At 42.7% G+C, this 17,751-nt stretch overlaps 3 protein-coding genes across 4 annotated transcripts in view; 2 read left to right on the top strand and 1 right to left on the bottom strand.

Annotated features, from left to right (window-relative positions):
* The first annotated feature begins 4,363 nt into the window (after nucleotides 1–4,363).
* Nucleotides 4,364–6,492, top strand: LOC136426755 (protein SLC31A2-like). The gene is made up of 2 exons (XM_066415490.1): nucleotides 4,364–4,791; nucleotides 5,689–6,492. The coding sequence occupies exons 1-2, from the start codon at nucleotides 4,571–4,573 to the stop codon at nucleotides 5,891–5,893; spliced, it is 426 nt and encodes a 141-aa protein (XP_066271587.1). The 5' UTR covers nucleotides 4,364–4,570; the 3' UTR covers nucleotides 5,894–6,492.
* Nucleotides 6,493–7,291: 799 nt separating this feature from the next.
* Nucleotides 7,292–11,247, top strand: LOC136428568 (protein SLC31A2-like). Its single transcript, XM_066418181.1, has 2 exons — nucleotides 7,292–7,633; nucleotides 8,698–11,247. The coding sequence occupies exons 1-2, from the start codon at nucleotides 7,365–7,367 to the stop codon at nucleotides 8,861–8,863; spliced, it is 435 nt and encodes a 144-aa protein (XP_066274278.1). The 5' UTR covers nucleotides 7,292–7,364; the 3' UTR covers nucleotides 8,864–11,247.
* Nucleotides 10,816–17,751, bottom strand: part of LOC136428566 (equilibrative nucleobase transporter 1-like) — a 31,295-nt gene continuing 24,359 nt past the window's right edge. For both annotated transcript variants that reach the window (XM_066418179.1, XM_066418180.1), the window contains exons 6-12: nucleotides 14,839–15,059; nucleotides 14,259–14,425; nucleotides 13,875–14,102; nucleotides 13,402–13,547; nucleotides 13,149–13,222; nucleotides 12,420–12,543; nucleotides 10,816–11,598 (exon numbers count right to left, since the gene is read on the bottom strand). In XM_066418179.1, the coding sequence (XP_066274276.1) occupies nucleotides 11,470–11,598; nucleotides 12,420–12,543; nucleotides 13,149–13,222; nucleotides 13,402–13,547; nucleotides 13,875–14,102; nucleotides 14,259–14,425; nucleotides 14,839–15,059 (1,089 nt within the window). In that variant the 3' untranslated portion in view covers nucleotides 10,816–11,469. The remainder of the gene's footprint in view (nucleotides 11,599–12,419; nucleotides 12,544–13,148; nucleotides 13,223–13,401; nucleotides 13,548–13,874; nucleotides 14,103–14,258; nucleotides 14,426–14,838; nucleotides 15,060–17,751) is intronic.

The raw sequence follows: 17,751 nt of genomic DNA, 5'->3' as shown, positions 1-17,751 counted from the left end.
AAAAGGTCTACTGAAGTTCCGAACAAATTTAAAGCCACTATGGGCCCAAACTTATTTCCTGCCTCAAGAGCTATCTATCGCTCAACTATCACGACCAAAGCACTTCTAGAATACGCAATCTCAAGCTTGGAAGTTTCACTGCTGTACCATGGGGAGCCGCTAGGAGGCCCATCATCAAACTTCACCTTCGTCTCTCCGACATCTACCCGCCTTCCAAATATCATGAAAATCCATCCTCAGCTTCTCATGTTACTAGTATGCTAGCGCTAGCGCTGTTTGCACACAAATACACAAACGCTCCACAGCCACTACACCATAGCAAAACCGAAAACATAACCTTCTGGTGAAGGTAACGAAGCCAAAACTACTACCAAACAGATACTGCGTGCCTTTAGAGACTTCATTTTATCAAAAGGGTACAGCATCAGTTCATAAAACGCCATGCCAAACCAAACTTTTCTCCATACACATTCGTCTAGTAACCTAAAACCTAAACCCAACGTACGGTAGCTCTAACCCTGAATCCAATCGCGATCAAAATGATAAGAACGATCAAGGACAATATTTACATCAGATATCAAGATAAAGTCTTTCTCCTGAATGAAAAGAAATACCTCACCTTATCGTTCAACCTCCGATGTATTGAAATATCCTCCCCTGGCCTCAGTTGTTGTCGGTGAGTTGGTACTGTGTGAAACAACAAATCGAAGATGTCATATTCTCCAAGCAGAGGCTTCGATCGAGAGGGGTAGTTTTGTCCGGGATTTTAACGAGAGGAACGTTAAAATCCCGGACAAAACTACCCCTCTCGATCGAAGCCTCTGCTTGGAGAATAGATGTCATACCTCCGTGAAAATATCAAGAGTATTTGTGACTTCCTGGGAGTCCTAAACTCCAGACGGGGGGGGGGGATTTTCCGCTAGATTATGTATCAATTAATACATAATCAGCCGATTTTTTACAGAATTCCACTTGTGGTGAATTACATAAGGTGTGTTTTTGAAAACAATATGATACTCACTAAACCCATGCAGATCCTACCCATGTATTCCCTATACGTAAATACACGCCCTTCGTCGTGAATATTTTTGGCATAAATGAGGTAGGGGGGATAAGCACAATAATAAGGCCAGTTGTTAATAAGATATAAAAGAACACATAACAAGGAAAATTTTTCTTATCACCCCTGAATCTCTTTTTGTATCTTGACTTTTGTCAGGCCTTGTCAGGCACATTGTATTCAGCCATAGGCTGAGGTTATTCAATCTAATTGGTTAGAAAATAGAGGGTCACCTGGAGAATTTAGTAGAATACAGAATGCTTTTTAATTAATGCGCACGGGACTGGTCGGTACTTTATCGTGTGCTGTAAAAAGTATTCATTTTTACTTCCTAAAATTATTATCTATTGGAAAATGACTCCCCCCTACGGACTTTAGGACTCCTTTAATGTCATAGCGCTAACCATCCCAGATGTTAGTGACCCCCCTTCTCATTTACCGTCAGTACACGCAATCTCCGTACCATAATGATAAGGGTTCATTCGTCGGGGACGGCTGACTGTACCACACTACACTCAGGACGGGGGTGGCTTTCTGCAATGATGCAGAACCTGAAAATACTGCGTTGGGGCCGACATTCGCTGTGTTTTTTCGGGACCTTAATAACTACACAGATACCAAAATTCATACAGATCCCTCGAAAGGATTTGAGTTATAGGTGCGAACACACAAACACAACAAAAACAGTGCCCCCGTCGGTGATTAATCTCCTTCCCCGCTGAGGTAAAAACTGAAAGGCAGTCGTTGTATTACTGTTTCACTGGCAATAAATCATGATGATTTTGGCATGGCTCCCACGAAAACAAAAGAAACAAAGAAAGACAGAGGTTTTCTTCTGTCATAACAACCAACAACATCATGTAGGTGTCATCTATGACTAATCTGTGAGGTTTCCTATAAAACGATGCAACTTTAGTGAGCTGTAAATAAAATACAGTTTGGCCACGTGTATAGTGACTTTATTCACAGACCGTAGATGAGTCAAAGGTTAATAATCTTACCCTTTAAAGATGGCATACCCGCACTGTAGCCGACTCACCGCTTCGGGCAGTTACATGCAACCTTCAGGCGCAAATAGTATACATACGCCGATTGGTCAAACTTCCCAATTTTTTATTCAAGTCGTCTCAGAATCGCACTATGCCCATATCCCAAAGTACAATATCCACCTCACTGTCGTGTATGTAATAGATCTGTGCGATTTTAACAAGGATAATTTTGCAATACTTCATATCCGAACTACTTAAAGGTCAAAGGTAAGCCCCGTGTTCTGCTACTTTGACATTTGTCCGGCTCTTTGCTATTCTACTTGTTTTTCACGCCAATTGAATTAATAACAGTTGCCCAGAAAATCGTTTTTTTAACCCCTTCCCTTCCCCTGAGTCCTGGGCAGTGATCACGATTCGGGCGTTTGATTCACAGTTGTTAGCTCTTAAGTCTAGGTCAACATTCTATCTAATCGGTCAAAAAATTCGACGTATTAATGTTACGACCCAGTGGCGTCACCGTGCATTCTTGCGGAAAACCCACAAACCTGCCTTTAAAGTCTAACTAAATCATGTTTTTGATAGCACTTCCGCTTGTCAGGCTCCTAGAAGCATGATGAAACTATAAATCAGGAGAATTAGGAACATCCTAAACCTGTCGATTTATGCATAACAAGTTACAGTCATGATATGCTAATATGCACTAATATATTGTTAGACTGCACTGAGAACTATCTAAATTTGACCATGGTGTTGGAGGCTGTGATGACTATCCTTCATAGTGCGAGAGAATCCTGGGCTCCTATTGGTACTAACGTTAGCTACAGTCTCCGAAGTGAACGAACAAAAGCTCTCGCCTCTCGGGACAGGGGGCCGAATCAAAATGTGTATTTTAAACACAGGCTAAAATAGTATACAATGTAATGATGAGGTCAGGTCGTCACGTGGCGTCACGGTGGCGAAGTGTCAGGTTGTTTGGCCCAGAACCCAGAGGTCCTGGGTTCGAATCCAGGTTCCCCTGACTTGTCCCGTTGGCGTTGTGCCCTTGGGAAAGGCAATTTACTCACCTCACTCAGGTGCAAATGAGTACCTAACTTCGGTTATTAGGGACGTCCCTCAGACAGGACGTTGAATGGAGGTCCCGTGTTTTAGAGAGCCACGTGCCCCGCCCACCACACTTTAATATCGAAAAGAGTCCGGTCTATTCCCGGTGTGAGCGGATCAAATAGATAAGTCCGGATATGCAGCTTGTACTCTTCAGTACAAACCTAGTGTGTCCCGCCATGAGACGGTTTATCGGGGATGTGCAACTAATAGAAAAACAACAAATATAAATACAGGTCGCTGGTATCTCTAATTAATGCTGTCTGACGAAGACAACACTAGCCTCACCAACTATGGCCATATGCGTCAAACCTGTATTAAACAATGCCATCTCATTTTTGCCGGCTGAAATTATAAGGCTTGAAGCACTAAAGTACAACTGAAGTACTACTATTTGTTACTAGATGGCACTTTTGAACCGTCAGCTGCTTCAGGAAGCGCTGACCTTGACGGCATACACTTCAAAATTCTTCTGACTACTGCTTACACTATTTCCTTGTTTATCAGTCCTTCTTTGTAAGGGACGCCTTTCTATAACGGTGTATGTTCTTAGTTATGTTAGAAAATGGAAAATGGATAGTTGATTTTTGTGTGGCCAGCAGAAGATAAATTGCCCCCTCAAATACATGGAAGTAGTAATTTTATCAAACAAGAAGATCGATATCAACGCAATAAAGATTGACAGGGCGACTTTGCATTTCTTCAACATTTCAGATATATGATATTCGGGCCGGATAGGTACAGTTGGACATCAATTTAGTACATGACGTTGCCGTACGAATTAAAAACGAAACACAGCTACTAAAGACATCCTTTAGAGACGTTAACATCTACTAACATAATTGCACCAGGGTACATAATTCCGCCACCCTGAATAGATACCTCCAAACAGATCTCCAACCCAATATCCCCCATTATGATGCACTCCTGTATAACTGTGCATATACCTGGGGATGATGCACTACAGATCTCTCAAACCCACTGTTTTTCAAAGTGGCGGATTTATGTACCCGGCGGATTAATGTTAATGGGTGCTATGCTATGCTAGACCATTCGAGGACTGATGAATCTTATAGAAAAACGGAGCACCCAGAAAGCGAAGATCCACTTTGAGATTAGCTATTAGGTGCTAGTGACACCGTACCCTTATGGCCCTGTAGTCGTCACCACAAACTCAGAACGCGCTGGAGCTCAAAGTCCACTCGCAATGCCCTGACCGCAGAAGACTCGATACAGAGGGCAAATAAAACTGTGGTTCCAGCGTCAGCTGGTCTTCTCCCAAAACGCTCTCTCGTCAAATAGGCACCACCAAATCTGTAACTTCACCAAGCCAATGGGCCAATATTGTATGACAATATTCAGCATTGTTCCACTAATCTTTGAACGATCCTGTTGCTGAAACGTGGCCACCATCACCACCATGGATATGCCGATGTCTTTCTACTTCTCCAGCCGTGCTACCATATTGTTTGAGGGCTGGTCAGTGCAGGATGCGGTGGGTATGTTCTTCAGTGTGGTGGGAATCGTGTGTATCGGAGCTCTGGTGGAAGGACTGAAACGTTTCGTGTGGTGGCTCGGGAAGAGAAGACAAGAAGGCCTCGTGGATGTACGAAATGGCGGCCAAAACTCGTCTAAACAGGGGTAAGTTCTAACTAGCAGTTAAGAGGTATGTACTTCTATCGCAAAACAACAACAACAGGAAACAAGTCATCTACACATCACAAAATTGGTGAAAATATATCACAGTCACACGGACCTGTTTTCACGTTTGGAAAGCTTTTTTTCAGGTGTTTGCCCGGACCGTTGTTGTTTGTGTACTTTTGTTTAATAATTAGTCTCCTTTATTCATGCCATTTGTTATAGACAATTGAATTCTTCTCAGAAAAAAATGAACGCCATAGATTTACCAGGACTGTACACGTGTATGTTTTTTCTAAACTTTTGTTTTTGTCATGGGCCAACTTTGCAAATATAATGTTTTGTTTTGTACATTCTCTTTGACCGATCTCTAACGTTTACATTAGTTTCAAAATAGAAATCGGTTAGTTGTATCTTCATCATGCAATGCACGTTCAAATATTTTTGTTGGGAATGTCATCTAACGATACTATTAATTAAACACTTGTAATGTACTTCAAACACAGAAGACATACACAGTCTTAAGCTTAACAGACTTGAAAATTTCACCCGTTCTTGTCTAGTCTTTCAACAGACGTAAGTGGCACCAAGCACATATACGATCTTTCGTTCAGAGTAGTGGCACATAGGGCAGCAAGTTTCCTTGCTGTTTCTGTAGCAGGGTATATTTTTTTACAGGGGGGGGGGGTACTAGCCCTTCCCTTTAATATGCTCGAGGCACCTCCTCGAACACAGGACCCCCATTTTACGTCCCTTCCGATATCACCAACCCAGGATTTCAACTACAACTTCGATTACCCCCAAATAACCCCGCTAGGGGCAAAGTAGGGGGAGGGATAACCAGGAGCTCAGGCTGCTAGGACTTTAACTTCAACTTAACTTTAACTCTACATCCTACAGGTTGATATTCCACATCGCCCAGTCCTTGCTGCATGTATTGGAGGTGGTTCTGGCCTACTGTCTGATGCTGGTGGTCATGACGTACAACGGCTGGCTGGCCGGTGCAGTCTTCCTGGGTGCTGGTATCGGTTACTTCGTCTTCTCAGCAGATATGGGTGTCAGGGTGGAAACTGTAGATCCACTGCCCAGCAAACAACGTCTGTGATCTGATTTCATTTTATTTTCATCTTTATTCAGTTTTACCACATTTGTGGAAGGATTGACATAACAGGTGACTATCACCTTTTCAAGATGTCAACCCATACCATACTGTAAGGTTTGGACCATCGCACATTGAACTTTGACAGAAAACTGGTCACCAGTGTGTTTTACAAACGGGAAGAGTGGACGTTGTTCAACACTATATGGACCGATATAGGGCGTTTTCAGGCACTTTCAATATCACAGAAGCGGGCACGTGCGGACCGCCATGTTGGTGTCCTTGATTAGCATGTTGCACACTGCGTTTGTGTTTTATCGGCAAGCCTTTGTTTCGTATTCTTTTCATCTTGCTGTGAGCTATGCACACTTAAAAGTAGAGTTTATTTGAGAGGGTCAGAGGATCTCTTGATGAAAGAGCTATGGTCAACTGAAATACAAATAGCTGTGTCCACCTCCATGTTGGTGTCCCTATAACGTCGCGTGAAAACACTCTGTACTATAGCAATGATGATGTCGTATACCTAGCAGCTGTGGTTGAGTTGAACCAATTCGAATTTATGTCAATAAAAGTACGTTTGTTGCAACGATATGTTACGCCTGAAATCGTAGTATCATGTCTACAAACTTTAAGCAATTATCTTGTAATTTTGTAAATCAATTGTGTGAATAGCAGTAACCATCCCGAAATTCTTCAGCCATGGCAGTACCTAAGAACGCCGCTAGGTTTTCCAATTACATTATCGAACTTGGCTTTCGTTTGCCCGACCCCTACCCGCCTACAAAACATCATTAGTATCCATCCATAACTTGTCGAGTAATGCTGGTCTCACTCACACACTCATAGTACACGCACGCACACACGCACGCACGTATGCACGCACGCACGCGCACACACACACACACACACACACACACACATAAACACACACACATACACACATATACACACACGCACACAGACACACACACACACACACACGTACACACACACACACATGCACCAACACAGACGGCACCTAAAACATGACCTTCTTGGCGAAGGTAATGAACGTAACATTACCCAGGACGTACATCGCTGCCAGAAGACTTCGATCTAAGGGCCCTGTCACACTTGTGCGTATATTCAAGGGCGCATGAGCTCCGCAGTAACTTTTTTTGGGGTTTCAGTAAATTTTGCGGGGAGGAAGTTGTTTTCTACTTTGACCCACCATTGAGCAGTCTAGTTATGAAACCAAAGAAATTACTTCTACGGTTGCAAACTTAACCTGAACCAAAAACATGTTAATACGCAACCCATGCGGAGTGTGACATGGGCTTAAAGGCCGTCCAGGAAGGGTAATGATGACGTCACGCTTGGTACCATGGTTATAAAGCTAATACGGCAAGGCGTATGAAGTGTGGGGAGGGGACATAGTCCAAAATACTGTAGGTCTCGTTTCCCGAACGCCCGTGAGAGAGACCTTGTTGCAGCCAAAATGGATATGCCGATGTCTTTCTACTGGTCCAACCAGGCTATAATTCTGTTTGACGGTTGGTCCGTGCAAGACGCGACCGGTATGGCCTTCAGTGTGATCGCTATCATTTGTGTGGGCGCGCTCTTCGAGGGTTTGAAGCGGCTCGTGGGGTGGGTGGCGAAAGGGAAGAAGATGTCGGTGAACAGAGACACGGGGGAAACTTCCGACCTGGAGGAAAGAACGCCGCTACTCAAGTCACCGCCTGACGTCGCTCTGACAAGGAAGAGAAAGTAAGTAGATGGGTGGTTGGGGCCTGGCGTTTGTACAGCAACTGAATATACTGTATTACCGTTATGCATATTTGCCTCAAGCTATAGCTATCAGTGCAACAGAACAAGCATTTGTATAGGTACTCTCCAAGCAGAGGTTCGACTGGTTTTTGACGTGGTTTTAGGCGTTTTTGTCGGGGTTTCTATTTGCCCCGCTTTCTTTATGTTGCCAGGCCAGCATAGGTTTGGCTTGGCGACATAAAGAAAACGGGACAAAATAGAAAGCCCGACAAAAACGCCTAAAATCACGCCAATAATCAGCCAGAGCCGAACCTCTGCTTGGAGAGTATTGTATGGCTACAGAAAAATTATCTAAAATTCTCACTTCTTTGGTAGGTTTATTTGAAAGTATGTTATATAGCATTGTGATAATTCTATACATAGCGTGTTTTTTTGTGTTCCTTTGTATGCGGCGGTACCTTACCTACGAATCCTACGTGATCAAATATGACCTAAAGTCACCAACCTTTGTACCTACGGCTCGAGTCTGTGCAGGACTACGTCATATTTGAATGTCATTTGCATTTTATTTGCATACATAGGAAGCTTACATGCTCCCGTAACCGGACCAGAAATGTTTCATCAGAATTTGCTGTGACTCACTTAACACAAAAGATAATGAATGTGTGCCGGTCACACGGCCGGATTCTTACGCAATCATCTGTTTTCATATAAATGAAGTGATAAGGCTGTTTGGAATTGTATATTTCGTGTGCTACGGTATCGAACAAAATGGGTTAGATCATTCGATGGTGTTTGGGTTCGGGACCTCTACAACATTGTATTGGAACTGTATGGGCGTTTTTGTCGGAAACTTTGAACGAGAATTACCCGAAGGGATGCATGGATTTTCCTGATTCACAGCAAACAGTTAAGTTATAGCTCTTGTAGACATTCACATAATTAGATGCAAATTATGAGTGATTAACTCTTCCGTTTTTCTTTCTTTTTAACCAAGAAGGTTATATAGAACCTCCTTGTTTTAACACACACACGTCTCACAACTCTGTCGACTCCCGTTCCAGGTTCCGGTTCCACCTGGCTCAGTCCTTACTCCACGTGCTGCAGGTTGTGCTGGCCTACTGTCTGATGCTGGTGGTCATGACGTACAACGGCTGGCTGGCCGGCGCAGTCTTCCTGGGTGCCGGTCTGGGTCACTTCGTCTTTTTTGCAGACATAGACATCAAATGAACATGTAATACAGTAGTACGATGACAGTGCGGTTAGCATACATGTCATACACTATACACTACTGATGGGACTCATGAAACGCGGATAACTTTATTGCTACACAATTGTATAAGATACGACATATGGTAAAATTGATTTCATCAAGAATTGGAGGAAACAATGATGTCTCAGTATGTGCGCATGAAAGTAGTCTTGAAGACAGAAACGTGCATCATTCAATACATGCATCGAAACTCATCAATTGTTGCCCCAGCATCAAGAAGATAACAAGACAACGAGGATGCGAATCATACGTGCGATCCGAGGAAATGTGTATATATGCTACGGTCTTAATTGCGGGGGTACCCCAGTGTTCGCACGATTAACTCACGGTGTCTATTTGTTACCGGCTCCCGCTTTGAATAAGTCCGGGCTAGAGTTATTCGGGGTCCCGGCCGGGCCCAAAAATAGCCCGGCAGACGCAGGGTGTCCCACGGGGCCAGATAGTGGTCACGCCAAAAAGTGCACACAAAAAAACCCAGCCCGTTACCTCCCCGGCGGGCCCTTTTCCAATTGGGACCGTAGATAAGTAGGGTGGCGCTGTAGTGAGAAGGATGCGGTCCCAAACGTGCTTGTAATACTACCACCTCCCCACCCCCTCACGGTTCAGGACTGGAGTAGATGTCAACTTTGAACCATTGATTTTCGGATGATTTTGGGTCACCTACAAGCTGGGCTATTCGATAGCAGATCATCAACTTTGTTTCAAATATGAAAATATTGTTATAATAGCTTAAAACATCGAGAATTATATTTTCTTTAAGTTTATCTATCTGTATAATAAGAAAGGTGAGACCATCATAGAAGCTTCCGTGGGTTTTATTTACAACTCATATAAACTATACATAGCTGTGATTCTGAACCATGTTCATCGGCGAGTACGATTGTCCATATTCAATTCCAGCAACCTTCAAATCAAGTGACTGAGTTTCATCTCTGCTTCGTTAGTCAAATATGAACATTCAATTAATATACAAAACGAATCAGAGTCTAGAAACAAATATCAAAGTTCAACATATTTCTTCTACACACTTTTGAAGCTGTAAATTTACCACCAATAAGCACCAATGTTTTACGTCTTTGTTATTCAACACGCTTACGTTGCTCACATATCCAGACAAGTACAACCATCTCAACTCAGTACATATTCCACAGTGGTCCCATGGTAGTTCATTGCACGAAGTTGGTCAGTACGTAGTACATGTAGTTGATCCGAGGGCACATACACGGGGTACAACTACGTCATCAAAATGGCGGCAGTCGACCGGTGAGCGGTGGTAGGTCCACGTTCACAATGTCCTCTTTTGGTATCCTTCATGGGGGGTCGGTGTATTACCTGACCTAGCCTATGAGGTGGCAGAGTATCATAGAATCATGAGGCCCCAAAAATTCTTGTTGGTCAAGTCTAGGTGTAAGGAAAGTGGTTGTAAAGTGGCGACGTCGCAAATCTAGAGCATCAGGGTAAACAATCGCCAAACGCCGCCTTTGACGACATAACGATAATGATTGGCTTCAAATGATCCTGAAATAATCTACCACCTTCTGAGCTAGGTAGGTTACATGCCGACCTCTTTGAAGGACAGTAGAAGACGAAATTGTGGACGACCAACCTCCACCCACCGGCGGGCTGTCGCCATTTTGATGACGTGGGTTGTACCCCGTGACATGGCGCCACAAACTGAAACATCTCTTGAACAGACTTCTAAATAAAACAAGTACAATAAAAATCACGTAGTAATTAAGAATATCAACATCTGTACAACATATCAGACAACATCTGTACGGAGACACTTGAATACTCGCTCCGTTTCCAGTACGTCTGTACTTTCTGTTCTTTTCCACAGGAAAGACAATATAAGAACCTGTCGACAGCATTATCAAGAATACAGTACCCACGCAGCACTGTTCATACATTGAAGTTGTACGCGACTTTATTCTCTTTTGATGACCAGGTAATGTACAGCAAGATATATCAAACACCATCATTTTACATCTTACGTGATTATCAAATGTTACATAATATACAATTAGACACCACGGATAGCGATTCGTAACAGAGGCTACTGGTATGATTTGTAGAAATGATTACACCAAGATCTGAATGATAAATGAGCTAGACAATAAACGTAGCACCGATGCAGCTCATAGGCAGACTAGGCTATCCATACGTGCTTCTTGCAATGTATTAGGCGGCCGCCCTTATGTTAAAGGCATGATATGATTCACGCCTTTGTTCCGTTTACTAGTTTCTTAACTGACATGTCGACAAGGAATCGCATTTTTCCTGAGTGATCCAAGCCCAACAGTTTAACGCAGTCATTCCTGCATTGCATCATACCCATCTTTACAAAATATGTAGCGAAACTGTATATTGAAAATACTATTAGGTTTTATTGTCCTCGTTACAAAAACACCACCTCGCGAGTGTGAAGCAGACTGCAGCCTGCGAGAAGACTATATTTTTACCCTGTGTGTTTTACGTGTGCAAAACTGCTTGCATATTTACAAGTGTGCAAAACTGCTTGCATATTCACCGAGTTTTTGTATTGCAGTTGGCTATATTTGTATCACACTTTGGTTGGGGCGGGGAGCAGCGTCAGTAAATGGTTGCCATTGGCTGACCTTCGACATTTCCGCGTAAGGTACGCCGGTAAACCAAAGGCCACCAGTGACAGCAGCAGCAGCACAACATTGATCTACATGTACAAGGAAAGAAAAAGAACAAGGCATCAAATTAAGATATTTCGACATTAGCAAAAAAAGATAAAGCATTTGATCTACAGTCAAAGTTATGAAATGCAACTTTTATCGCGATATTACCATATTCATATACGTTTGGATCTCTAAACCTTCATAACGCATCAGATCTGTTGCTGATCTTACGAAATCTCAACTAAATAAGGGCACATCAGCCATTCCTCTACAGTGATAGGGCGGTATAGACTTCCTGGCAATGTTTGGGCTATTCCCGATGTCACGTGCCAGTATCGTGCGGTCATGTGACCTAAATGGTTGGTGATTCGAACCTGCTTAAGGCTTGAGAGGGACACTTTCCTTTTTTGTGCTGGAACGCAGCCTAACTATTTACTCTGATCTGTTGCTGCTATATAGAGAGTATTCAGCTACGTGATCTTGATATTCATATCAATCAAAAGTGTTCTAACATCAGTGATCGAAGATGATGTCACAGCAACGAAAACTGTGTGCCATACTGGGGTCCTTATTTGCATATCAATAAGTCGTTGCTCAAACGAATACTGCATATTTTCGTTCTATTGGCAAAATCTGAAATATTCTTGTGTCATGCTTTTCTTTGAGCTTTGGAAACTTCATGGTGGTTATTTCAAGGTGTGAGCGGATCTTTAACTGTCCGAAAACAGGCTTCGATTCGCTGAAATGAAAATAAGAAAAACAAAATGGCGGCGGATGCACCGATGATGTCATGTATTCACGTAACGTCATCGGTGCGTCCGCCGTGATGACGCTCTATAGGCTCTAAGTGGGTACGAATACTCACATAGAACGGGTCTCCCCGCAGGGCCCCTTCCATCAGTAGGAATGCCGGGTACATCAGCAGGTCCACCACTGCAGCGACCACGTACCCCACGCCCATCAGCCGGCCGTGGTGAGATGGCGGGAAACTAGGAGAGAAAAGTACAACATGTAAAGGCTTTGCAAACCTTAGTGTTGATCATGCTCCTTTTTTGTTTACTTCAGTCCATAACAAAACAAGGCATACTGTGAGCCACTTCAATGTTTGGGGTTTACATTAACTGGATTATGATAACAGATATATGTTGACCTTTGTCGTGAAAATTTGCCAACAGCGATAGATTCCAAGTATTGTAAGGCTGCTCGGTACATGTATGACTGGATAAGACTGTTCATGGTTCCATCTGCGCATGCGCAGCGAAATGCAGTGTGGGTAGTATGTCAAAGGTGCGGTCCCTGATTTGTATACATTTGTTGTCTATACCATGCTTAACAGTGTTTATACATGTCCAGGCGTGTTGTGTGTATGTACATGTATTAGGGCCTTCAACGTTGCCATATTACCCACAATACGTTTCGCATCGCATCTGGAACCATGAACATCCTGATGATGCCAGGTAAGTCCGATATAAGAATTGGCAATAGCATTAGATTCCGAAAGTGACCATTACCAGATTTACCTGGTTTTATCGCGATTACTGAATCCCACGGCACATGTAGTAATAGGATTAGTGAGAAATACCCGTGTACTTACATGATTGTGATGTACGCTGTGTACGTAGAATACAGGAATCCTCTCAGGCCAATCAAAGCCACGAAACCAAGGATCTGAAAAAAAGAATATATCCAACCTCACCAGTGTGAAAGTAGCACTGGGAAAGGGCAAAAAAAATATACAGAAAAAATAGTTATAGACGAAACCCAAAGAAAAATATTAGATACAACATGGTGTCAGAAGTGGGATTTGATTATCATCTGATTATCATTAAATCACAAATGTGGCTTACCTGGACTTGTAAGACTGGAATGACGTCAACAATGCACAGAACAGAACCTAGACAACAAGTGACGAGACTAGAAACTGCACAATTCTTGATTCTTCTGGACTGGTCCTTCTGGTCCACGTGCTCGTCTGGCAACTGAAGCTCCAGGGCTGTAGTGGTAGATTTAGATAATTTTTACAGTAGCTTACAGAATAAAGCACTTCTCAAAACTAACTGTAACTAATTGTAACTATGTACATGTATGCGCAAACTGCTGGTAATCTCATTTTCATCAGGCTAAGCAAAGCGATAGAAGTAGAAGATTGGGAGACAGTTGCTTTAGGCTTTGGTATTGGAAAATGCAAACAACTCATCATGTTCACCCTTTTAGTCTATTAGTTTCTTCGCAGGCAGCCTTGTGAAACTTATACATGTACCATAAAAGGCAACATAGTAACCCCTGAGCTTCACAGATTCGATCCTTCAACGTAACTTACCTCTCCTGTCGTGTTTCAGGCTGTAGACCAAGTTGAAGTTGTAGTTACTGTTGCTGTCTTGGTGCAGGGCCAACCGATGGCCAATGTTCTGTATCCTGTAGTACATCATCAAGAAGCTAGGCGCCGCTATTGGTTTCTTGCAGCCCCTGTCCATGACCCAACCGGCCAGGGGCGAGAAGGGGAGCCCTGCGCCTTGGATGATGGCGAAGCAGCTCAGGTACCAGTTCACTGGAAAGAAATAGAGGATTGAGGATGACATTCAAAGCTTTGTGTCAGAAATTGCCGGAAAAAATACCTTCATAATGAATTCTACCAACACAGGTTAACTTTCAAATTGCAAGCTATCATGTCTTTCATGTTTAACTCGTGAATCGTACCACGCACCTGATGAACCGTCGTCTAGCGACAGGACGTTGAGTTGTTGGTTCAAGATGGCGACCATGAAGAAGAACTTGAGCTGTAAGACGGAGAGCCAGACGAGCAGCCACAGGTAGTCTGGAGACAGGTACAAGGACCTGGCACTGGGCTCGGTCTGCACTTCTGTGGTCAACCTGGGACGGGTCGAAAAGAATTAACACTTATGAATTTTGTTATGTTTTGGTGCCATTTGTTTTGTTTTTATCGTTTTGTTTGTTTCTTGTTTGTTTGTAAACAGGATGATTGCAATGGATAACAAAATTCTTCGTAAACAATGAGCTGTTTTATTCAACTGTTTCGTCCGTCTGTTACCTTCCTGAATGCAATTCTGTTACGCACTGCAGCAAGGTGTCGCTGCTAACAGATGCGGTCTCTTGAACAAAACAATTAGTTGTGTACAAAGAACTTTATTATCCCGTGACTTACAAACCTGATCAAACTGTTCAAGGTTGATTACAAGTTTCTCTCATTTTTGTCACCGGGTAGGTCTTTACCAAATAAGGATCGTTTGTTTACAAAAAAGGTTTGAACTCATAGTCATCTTTACCATTGGTCTTTGGAGCCCTTTCTGAATACAGAGTTCGACGAGGACTTTTCCGACGACCCGCTGGAGTACGAGTCTCCCAACGACGTGTCCTCCGACCCCCGCGCCGGTGGGAGAATGGGTTCGTCCGGCGTCAGGAAGATGGCACTGAGGAACTGTATCACGGCTCCGCCCGTCCACAGGTAGAACATGACATGGATGTCAAACCCACGCTCGTACAGTTTCTGAAACAATGAAGTCGATTGGTTACAGACTAGCCCGACTGACCGACTCCAAACTAGAGGGAGGTGGGTACTCTCCAAGCAGAGGTTGGTGGAAAAGATCGTCGGCAGAAAAGGGGGCATATGATGAAAAGGTCACAATGTTTTCCACCAACCTCTGCTTGGAGAGTAGGGGGGGGGGGGGGGATTAGCCCCTGGCAGGGAGAGATTTGCGTGACACGGGCTAGTTACAGACCATAGAGACATTTTCACGAATCCCAATGGCAATTCATGCTGGGAGATGCGAAGCATCATGGTAGATATAGAGCAGGGGACAAACAACATGAAACCGCGTGTGCCGCGCATGCGTACTGTGCCCTGTCTTCCGGCTGTGTCGCTCACCCGAAATGCACGCTACCGGAAAGGGTCGCAGTCCTTAGGACGGGACGTTAAGCCACTGCTCACTGTGCTTGTCGAAAAGAACTGGGGGGGGGGGGGGTATTACCCAGGTACAATGAACCTGTAAATACTGTACATTGCGTCTGTCTCCTCTGTCACGACCAGTGGCAGAATAGCTTTTCAGTGAGCTAAACTGGATCAAGATCACTTTCCCTTTTTTTCCCTCTTTTTGATTTTTGCGTTTCGGCGCATGCGCGCCGGAACGCATTGTCCTGGCTTTTACCTTCAAGGAAGGAAGCTTGGTTCAACCAAGGAGGTTCCTTGGTTCAACACTGTGTCGCACACAATAAGACCTTATATGGCAATACGTTCCCAAATCCTTGTATAGCCGTTGCCTTATATGGCAAGAGAGCACGAAAAGGCAGGCAGGCTAGATTTGCATGTGACACAGGAGGGCGACCGCATGTAACTGCTACAACTGTTCGGAAATATCATTGCATTGTGGTTTCGGACTTTGATATCCTGAAAAATGACCATATTACATCTATTCCACAAGATTGCAGAAGAAAAAAAATGATTTCGTCAAGAAAACGACCAAAAATCGGCATAAATGATACCATATAGTGAGGTTATAGCATTACGTCCAGGGTGACCAGTTACGTACCGCAGCTTGGCCGATCTGGCAACGCGAAGCACTTCGGACCCAGAAGATACGGGTTCGTGTCCGTGCATGGATTTTTTTTTCTTTTTAGATATTGAATATCAAAAATATATATTGATATTATATTAATCTATCAATATCATATTTATGAATATCATTTTTTTTCATTAATAAATAAAGAAATATTTTATATTTGTTATTTTCAAATATTCATTTAATATATACAAGGCCTTTGTCTTATGAACAGGACTTCATAGATTCCAAACCCGGCATTCGAATTTTTCTGTTCATTGTAATGGAAAATACCGTGCAGCGGCTCCTATGCGCGGTAAGATGATTCTTGCAAAACACTCGCCACAAAACTTCTATCCCCGATGTAAACAGAGGCTCTTGATGTTGTTTGCAAAACAGCGATTCTTTGTTACAGTAGCAAATGCTCCATTGTTCAGTATCGACTTCATTCAGACAACACGGACGTGGAAAGTGGCGCCCCTCGGCACAAAACTATGGGAATTTTCATGAATTTTAGCAAAATTACCCAGGAAAATAAGGAAGAAATGTTGTAAATGCGGAAACCAGAATAATACGGATGAGGTAGCTGTTGATTTGTTTGACATTTGGTAGTCATTTTAGATAGAACCTTAGCTGTTATGAACTTCTATTTCACTTAATTACCATAGTGCTGATGATTCAATGGTGCTTTTTCAAATTTTATGTTTTATTGCGTGCCATGTACATAATTACATTGATAGCTTTTATAATGAGCCTATTATACATTTTACAAATAAGTACAAGTTGTAGGCCAAGACCAGCTTTTTCAAAAGCACTTAAGTTAAGTGACGTAACTTCAAAATTGCTTTCCCCAATCTGCCTTTCTCTATTAAAACAGTACTCATTTCCCAAAATGACAATTTTTCTTATAGACTGAACAGCCCTTGAGTGACTTCCTCTGGCAGATTTTACTTCAAGTAAAGGGAAAAGACAATTCACACTCATAAACGTAGCCGAAACGCCAGCTTTTTTTAAAAGCTCTTGTTTCTATGTTATAATCATGATCATGACGTTGTTTTCCCCTGCGCTACCCATAGTGCTCCACGTCTCCCGGTAGGCAATGGCATCCGTGAAAATGCAAATTTAAAACATAACAAGTTGTATAAAAGTTAGAGATCAGTGACTTCCATACGTAACTTTATGTGACGAAACCATTTCAATATTTTCATCCCCTGTATTTTAGATAGCTGCCAGGAATAACTTTGGTTGCTATCTCCTTGTTGTGGATACCATGTGCCTTTTAATAAATCAAATTGAAGGGTTTGACAATACAGTGTGTATTATCCCCGATGAAGTTTGAAATTATTTTTAAACCAAAAAGATATGTATTATTAGACTTCTTTCTGCTGCCTAACTCTGTAACCAATAGAGAATCGGGTGCCAAACGGCTATATAGCTACTTCAGTGTGCTAGGTATGAAAACATGAGAACTTGGCCAGATGGCAAATTAATGTTTAGCATGATTAATCATGATAATGTAATAACATAGTAACCTTATCACAGTCCATGCCTAAATGAATTATAGATATGTTGACAATTTACAAAGCCAGATGATAATATCAAAGCATACTGCATCATTATCTCATCTTGATAATTATCATGATA

Source organism: Branchiostoma lanceolatum, chromosome 2 (genome assembly GCF_035083965.1).
Source record: "Branchiostoma lanceolatum isolate klBraLanc5 chromosome 2, klBraLanc5.hap2, whole genome shotgun sequence".
Taxonomy (NCBI): Eukaryota; Metazoa; Chordata; class Leptocardii; order Amphioxiformes; family Branchiostomatidae; genus Branchiostoma; species Branchiostoma lanceolatum.
The sequence above is the reverse complement of the archived record's forward strand: the minus strand, read 5'-3'. Positions and strand labels throughout refer to the sequence as shown.

Excerpts from the sequence above, each read along its gene's own strand:
- LOC136428568 (XM_066418181.1), top strand. The coding sequence starts at position 7,365 with ATGGATATGCCGATGTCTTTCTACTGGTCCAACCAGGCTATAATTCTG. Across the intron at positions 7,634-8,697 it reads GCTCTGACAAGGAAGAGAAA|GTTCCGGTTCCACCTGGCTC; the intron begins GTAAGTAGATGG and ends CTCCCGTTCCAG.
- LOC136426755 (XM_066415490.1), top strand. The coding sequence starts at position 4,571 with ATGGATATGCCGATGTCTTTCTACTTCTCCAGCCGTGCTACCATATTG. Across the intron at positions 4,792-5,688 it reads CAAAACTCGTCTAAACAGGG|GTTGATATTCCACATCGCCC; the intron begins GTAAGTTCTAAC and ends TACATCCTACAG.